Source organism: Camelina sativa, chromosome 18 (assembly GCF_030686135.1).
Source record: "Camelina sativa cultivar CO46 ecotype springtype chromosome 18, ASM3068613v1".
NCBI classification, from domain to species: Eukaryota; Viridiplantae; Streptophyta; class Magnoliopsida; order Brassicales; family Brassicaceae; genus Camelina; species Camelina sativa.
The window spans coordinates 1,865,749-1,873,515 of NC_141897.1; the positions used below are offsets into that span (position 1 = coordinate 1,865,749).

Consider the following 7,767-nt stretch of genomic DNA (forward strand, 5'->3'; position numbering starts at 1 on the left):
CAAACCCAACTGAAGATCGCACAGAACGATCAGCAAGCACTAAGGAGAACCTTGACGGTTTGAAATTGGTGATTCCCAAACGCTCTGACACAGAAAGCGGCATCAAATTGACACTAGCTCCCAAGTCACATAAGCATCTCTCAAACATGAATCTCCCATTTTGGAAAGGTAGTACAAAACTCCCTGGATCTCCAAGCTTCTTAGGAATCTCAATCGGGATGATGGCATTGCACTCAGAACTAACCATCTCTACCTCCTGTTTCAAGTGTGCCATTGAAAGGGTTTTCTCCTTGTTCCTTTGATGTTTTTCCTACTTCTCAAAATGCACATATGTCTTCCCAGTTGAAATCATCATGACCCCTTCTTCAATGCCCTTCTTGTAAGACAAGACATCTTTCAAACATTTCTTGTATGTTTTTGTATTCTTTATTGACTCTAGGAATGAGAGTTTGATGTGAAACTCTTTCATAACTTCATCAAAGCGAGTTTTCGCCTTATTAGCTTGCATTTTACCTTCCATTATACGACCTGGAAATGGGAGCTTAGGAACATATGGTGGTTGTGCAACGTATGGTGGCTCATCATCTCCTGCAATCTCATCATCTACAACAACATCAACAATAAGAACTTCCATCTCTGAAATAATACTCTCATTTGCAGCTTATTGTAGACCTCTCTCAGCAACTTCTGCAGGTTCTTCTTGAATCATAACAGCATAACAATGGTCTTTATTTTTGGGTTCACTTTTCCCTGGTAAAACACCTGATGGTCGCGTAGAGGTGGAAGAAATCTGAGCTACTTGGTTCTCAAGAGTTTTATCATGTGAAGCTAGTGTTGTGAACTTCCCATTGAGATCACGATACATGTTGTCCACCTTAACATTGATTTCAACAGCATTCTTCACCTGACCTTCAAGAATCTGCTGCATCATCAACTTCATTTCATTATCCCTTGAAGAAGACGTAGAAGTGTTGCTCACAGGAGCTTGAACTGGTGCTTGGTAACTTCTCTGGAAGTTGTTAAACTGAGGTTTTTGCTGAAAACCTCCTTGACTATATACATTTCCCTGTCATTGCCCCTGAGGCACAAATGACTTATTGTAGTTCCCTTGCCCTGGTATAAACTGCTTTTGTTGAAACTGTTGTGGTGGATATACCTGATCTTGTGGGTTCTCAACATTAGTGCTCCGGTAAGAGAGGTTGGGGTGATTCCTGTAGCCCTGGTTGAAACCATTGTTCTGATATCCTTACTTCACGTAATTCAGCTCAGCTTGTAGTTCCTCAGAACCATCCCCAGCACCTTCCTGATAAACCTTACCATCACCAGTATCATCACAGAAATTCAAACTCCTCTGAAGTCTTCTCAAAAGCTGCTCCAATTTTGCAGTCAACTCAGCAATCTGTTTTGATTCTCCTCCTCCACTACTTCTCACTGTCCTTTCATAGTCAACACAATGGTTACTGTTGCTAGCAGCTAGGTTCTCAATCAAAATCTCAGCTTCTCCTTCTATTTTGGTCATGAAGTCCCCATTACTAGCTGTATCCAGGGCCATCTTAGACCTCTCATCAACCCCTCTGTAGAACGTGTATATGAGTGATTCTAGTGTGAATCCATGGTGAGGACATTCTCTCTTATAGTCTTTGAACCTTTCCCAAGCCTCATAGAATGACACAGTAGCATGCTGCTGGAAGCCTGAAATCTTATTCCTAAGAAGAGTAGTCCTTGCTTGAGTAAAATACTGTCCCAAGAACGCAACTTTATACTCATCCCATGTTCGAATGGTATCTCCCTTTAACGACTTAAACCAACGATGAGCTTTATCACTCAGAGAAAATGAGAACAATCTGCATTTGACAGCATCATCTGGTACCCCATTCATTCGCGTTGTGCCACATATATCCTCAAAGTACTCCAAATGATAAACTGGGTTCTCTGACGGTAGACCATGAAACTGATTTTGCTTCACTAGACCCAACAGTGCCGGTTTGATCTCAAAATCATTTATGGCGATTGGAGGATGTTGGAAACCTCCGCGGTACATCTCAGCGTTGGGAGCATCATGTTCCCTCAAAGTCTGTCGAACATTGGCGGTCTTTGATTAAAAGCAGCTAAACGGGCAGCTTCGCGGCTCACAGCTTCTCTTTGCGCAGCTACACGGGCAGCCTCTCCACCAGCAGGAGGATTAATGTTCCCAGCAGGAGGGGGATCCTCAAAATATCCATGATGTTCATCATCCACATTGCCAACATTTCGACCAGCTAAGCCATCAGCCATTTCAGCAAGTCTTTTCTTTCTCCTATTCTCTCTCTCAAACTTTTCCAAGTCTTTGTGATATTGTTCTAGGTGTGAAGAGCCTGCACTGCGGGAATACACTTGAAAACACCAAAAAGACAGAAAAAGCTTTAGTTACCAGCTGTAAATAAAAATACTATAGACTATAAACAAATCATAAATCTCTAGGTAACGCAATTGGTCCCCGGCAACAGCGCCAACTTGATTGCTCGAGTAATTACCAGATACACTTAGCTGCAAGGAAGTATATACGGGGTCGAATCCACAAGGACCAATGGTACACTAAAGATTTGCGAGACTTGTAAATAGCTAAAGCGAACGAATGTTTGTTTGTTTGGTTTTCAAGTTTGTAAATAAAAATGCAAAGAAACTAAATCGATTAACTTATAAGATTAAAGAATTGGGTCATAGGGTATTTCAGAGATCAATGACTAATGAGAAAATGAAATATGGAATTCAATAATTAGGAACCGTTCTAGAACATGAACACTACAATAGACTAACCCTCTTTCAAGGCATTAGAAACTAAATTTGACTATTAGTTTGCTAAACTTTCATTTGCAACCTCATAGCCAAATTTGCGTTACAATCAAGTTCATTAAGTTCACAATGCGTCCTAACATCAACTTTCGCAGGCTAGAAATACATTGCTCAATTCACACTCATTCAGGCATTCTATCGAACACTTGTGATGCATAGAAAAACCTAGAGTCTAAAAAAAGGTGATCAGTCCTATTTTAGCATTAAGATCATGTGAATCAAAGAACCTAAGGATTAAGAACTCCAAACAACAATTAAAACATCAATTCATTGAATCTCCTAATTGGAACCCTAAAACCCAATTGGAGAACTACTCACCTTAGCAAAAGAGAAAACAAAAACCATAGATAAAGAAAACATGATTAAATTGCAGAAATAATAAGAAAGGGTTTAGAAATCTTCTCCAAATTGTCAATGAGGATGGATCTCTAGAATCCCAAAAGAGCGGCTTACAAAAAGTCTCAGGTTGCAAAAAGAAAGCGTAGAATAAAACATAGAATAAACTTAGGGTTTTTCTCCTAGCAAATAAAAGGTATTTATAGAGTTCTCCAAATAAGGTAAAAAGGATACCAGCCTAGTCAAAACATTTCTCAACCAGGCGAGTTTTTTAAGTAGGCGGGTTTTGACGTGAAACTTGCCGGTTTAAACTTCGCTTCTCAGCCAGGCGGGTTTTGACGTGAAAGTTGCCGGGTTAGACTTTGTTGCTTAGCCAGGCGGGTTCCTCTGGTAGGCAGGTTTTCACGTGAACCAACATTCATCTCATATGCTTGTTTGTACCCAGAATAGCTCATTTTCCTCCAATTTCCTCCAAAGTGTCTTAAAACCTGTAAAGACTCGATAAAGAACCAAAAGACTCCAAAAACACACTTTGAATCAATAAAAAGTATAAAATAAGAGAGAAAACAAAGACTCAAAACCGATAAAAACTCCACCTATCAAGTCTTAATAGGTTTTCTAGGATTTTGGCATGGATGGAGCAAAGTGGAGCAGTTTGGATCGTTTTGGAGCATTAATCCGGAGGAAGTCAACTTGGAATCGATTCAGAGAGATGGTGTCGGTCGACACCCCTCTTGGTGTCGGTCGACACCCCTGTTAGCCGCAAGAAGACCTAAGTTTTGGAAGTTTTACAAATCTGCCCTAAAGTTTTCCATAAATGCAAGACAAGTCTCTGACGTGTTTTAGGACATATATATATATTGTTTTTGGGTTTTAGAAACCCTTAAGTTTTATTCTAGCAAGTTTTATTTTCTGAACTGCTTTGAGAGAAGAATTCATAAACTCTCTCTTTACTCTTTTAATTCTAATTGCTTATTATTCAGAATTATGTTTTGTTCTTCATTGAATATGTCTGAGTAGTTTGCTTGTTAGGTTCAGAGTTTTTCACAGGGATTTTATGATTTATTAGATCTGTTTGTTTAAGATTCATTATCATTCTAGATCTTCATCATAGGTTGTTCTTCATATTAATTCTTGATTGATCACCTATAATTAATAACATAGGAAAATAAATTGATATGAGAATATAATTGATTATCCACATAAAACCTAGATGAGCAAAATTACTTCTTGCAAAGAGATTTGATTTATCAAATTTGTGAACAATCTAAACTTGTTTTTAAAGCTGATTTTTAACCTTGAATTTTACAAAGAGATTTGGATTTTCTGGTTTTAAATTTAGATAATAATTGCAGTGAGAACTGAATTATTTTACAAAACTGTTTAGAGTTTTAGAGCAGATTCTTAATTGCTTGAATCCTAATTAATTTATTGATTTAATATTTCAAATTTCCTGAGAAATTTCCTAGACCTAGCTTTTTGATCATCTGAATTTACACAGCTTTTATTTAATATTTTGCATTGTTTATTATAATTCAAATTATTCAGTTTAGCGTAATCATAAAACTCTATAGTTTATTGTGTAATCTTGAGTCCTTGTGGAATTCGACCCCCTAAGTATTATAGTGATCTCTTAATTTGAGAGATTAGCTCTAGTGTTTAATTTGAGAATATCATTTACAATTTTGAAAATTAAATAGTAATTTTTGTCCATAATTAATTAGAGGGAGAAAATTTATTTTTAGAAACTAATAATTATTTAAAATATTTTGTTAGTCAAATATTAAGATTATATTTTTACCCTTACTCAAAAATTAAACATTTGCTTTAAGACCAATGGCATGCCAATGTAATTTCTTACACATTATAAGATTAGTTTCATATTTGTACTTCTCAATTAATATAGTAGGATATAAAATAATAGTTATAATTAATAAAAATAAATGGTTATACAAAATAACATGCATGTGTATTAATTTTGAGTAGAATCTATTGATTATTGTCCATTTTGTATAATTCTAGACTACATATATATATATATATATATATATATATATATATATATATATTGTAATTAAGACTGCTAGCAGTCAAGTTGGACAGCTTGAGAACCAAAAAAAAGATCTTAAGTGTATGCAAATTTCATATTTTTAATTTAGAATAATTTTATTAAATCTCAGGTACTTTAACAATTACATTTGCAATGTTAAACTCCACAAGAGTTTCCTCCCGGGCCACCATAATTGAAAAAGTAACCGAGTAGAGTACGATGGAATGGTTTTACCGTACCAATTCTTAGCCCATAACAGTTTGGACTATCTAGCAACTTCTCCATATGAAAAGAACTGATTTTACGCTGCCCATAGTTGGAATTTAAGGCTTCAATGTTTGTAAACATTGCTGATGCTCTTCGTTCTCCGGTTGGAAATTTACCAGTACCCATCGGAGGGCTTGAACCTGAAGGAGAAGCCTGAACCACACCTCCAACTCCAACGACATTTGCACCATTATTTATAAGGTTAAATAACTCTTTTGGCCAATAACCAATATCTACATTAGGTTTTGACAAAAATGTTAACCACCAGTTTTCTGTTTGTTTATCCTGTTTACATATCAAAAAAGACAAAATAAATTTATGCATTAATAAAAAGGGCATTAAATTTAATTGATAAACATGTTACTGTAAAAGCAAAGTATTTATTGCATACTACACATGTTATACTATTATAATCAAATACATCAGTCACTAAGTTTATGTTAAAAAACTTAGTGACTGATGTATAAAACTTGCATAAACATTTGGAAAAGAAGAAAAAACAACTAATGAAAACTAAAAAAGCCTTAAAATATTTTAGTAAAAAAATGAGAAATTGTATATTAAATTAGAAAAATACTTGATGGATGGAACAACGCAACCAGACAGGGACTCCTGGCTTAAGGTCAAAGGGTTCGACTAAGGGAACCTCATGCGAAACTTGAACAAACCCTGGACAAGCGGTATTGTAACATCCTTTCCCATCTTTACCCTATAAAATCCATGTTGACTATTAATATGTTAAGGATTTCAACACAGACATTGTATACACAATAAACGGAATTCATACATGCCAAAATCCATATGTCCAAACACGTCCATCACCGAATATACTTGGATTTATCTGTCAAAAAGTACTTGCACAGTTTAGTATATAACCCAATATTAATGAATTGATAAAAAAACCAATTAAATGTAAAAAAAACGTACCATAAAACCTGCTGAGATAAAATTGACCTCTTTATCCGATCCACTGCCTATATATATTTCACTATATGAGGCTTCATCTGTGCTGATGTTTAATGCATAACCATTAAACCAAGCTTCTATACCACGAAATGGACCATTATTTGACCGTACTCCAGCAATCTACCAAGTACCAGGTAAAAAGACATACAAATGTGTGTATATATTTTTATTTAAAAGTATATATTCTTTTTAAAAATTATTAGATTGATTAATTAGGAGAGGGGATAAATGCTTACATGTGCTTCAGGGCGATTCTGTGAGAGGGGATGAAAATATTGTGGGTTTGTTATGTAATCTTTTGAATTTCTTAATATAGGAACGGTTCCGTCTGAACATCTAATTTTCTTCTTATATGTTTTGTCGTTGTCAGTTGGATTTTTAAATTCAGATCTCGAAATTGATGGTTTCATCTTCAAAAAAAAATGAATATTGCATACAGTGAAATTTAAATTCACATTTTAGGAAAGTAATTATGTACATAGGAGAAAATTTTCTCAAACATTTACGCACCTGGATTGTGTGGTTTTTGAGTAATGGATGATCAAGCCCTGGTTGATTGTAAATATCAATGCAATCGTACGTTACATTTCCACTTATCTGCCAATGCCCCAGAAAAAAATTAAGATTTCTATGACAAATATAAACAAGACAACAGATGTTATTACAAAAACAAAAAAAAAAAAAAAAAAACAAGACGATGTCGAACTTAATCCATGACGTGTATCTCAAGTTTTTTATTTTAAAGCTGACCTTAAAAGATTTGAGAGGCAACATACTTGGACCGGAACGAACTAGGGCTGCTGACAACAAAAGAAGTAAAAGATTCATAATAACAGCCATTATAATTTCTGTAGACATTTTATTACTTTTCTTTTCTGGGGGTTGAGAAGATTGTTATTTATATTAGGTTGTCTAGAAGAGAAAGCAATATAATTACTGTAGATTATTAAAAAAGCAATATAATTACTATATTTGACTATTTTAGCAAAGAATTTTAAGGCAATGTATATATTATATTAATATATTCTAACTACAACTATTACTATGGAAACATGATTTACAAATATTATGGGCTTATAGTAAATAAATAAAAACTGGGAGGAATACAATATCATTATGGCTTAATATATTTTGAAACTTTGACCAGAAAAAAAACTATTGTGTTGACAAAAAAAAAAAAAAAAAAAAAAAGAAGAGTTTTTGGGAAAAAGTGTTTTAGACTTTTTAGTCAAGTGTTTTTTTTTCTTTTTCTTAGAACAACCTCACTGAATTAAAGATAAACGAAGTTTACACTCCACGGCCTCCACCAAAGGAGG

The 7,767-nt window shown here is 34.6% G+C and overlaps 1 protein-coding gene and 1 non-coding gene across 2 annotated transcripts; one reads left to right on the plus strand and one right to left on the minus strand.

Annotated features, from left to right (window-relative positions):
• The first annotated feature begins 1,607 nt into the window (after positions 1 to 1,607).
• On the plus strand, positions 1,608 to 1,714 carry LOC147921365 (small nucleolar RNA R71). The gene has a single exon (XR_015589908.1). It is a non-coding gene; the product is annotated as a small nucleolar RNA R71 (small nucleolar RNA).
• A 3,601-nt stretch (positions 1,715 to 5,315) lies between these two features.
• LOC104760278 (protein neprosin-like) lies at positions 5,316 to 7,353 on the minus strand. Its single transcript, XM_010483180.2, has 7 exons — positions 7,202 to 7,353; positions 6,962 to 7,048; positions 6,688 to 6,861; positions 6,413 to 6,571; positions 6,273 to 6,326; positions 6,063 to 6,194; positions 5,316 to 5,770 (listed from the first exon to the last, which is right to left on the minus strand). Exons 1-7 carry the CDS (start codon positions 7,307 to 7,309, stop codon positions 5,375 to 5,377), a joined length of 1,110 nt encoding a protein of 369 aa, XP_010481482.2. The 5' UTR covers positions 7,310 to 7,353; the 3' UTR covers positions 5,316 to 5,374.
• Between the last annotated feature and the right edge of the window lie 414 nt (positions 7,354 to 7,767).

Excerpts from the sequence above, each read along its gene's own strand:
- LOC104760278 (XM_010483180.2), bottom strand. The coding sequence starts at position 7,309 with ATGTCTACAGAAATTATAATGGCTGTTATTATGAATCTTTTACTTCTT. Across the intron at positions 6,327-6,412 it reads TTATCTCAGCAGGTTTTATG|ATAAATCCAAGTATATTCGG; the intron begins GTACGTTTTTTT and ends ACTTTTTGACAG. Across the intron at positions 5,771-6,062 it reads TGCGTTGTTCCATCCATCAA|GATAAACAAACAGAAAACTG; the intron begins GTATTTTTCTAA and ends ATATGTAAACAG.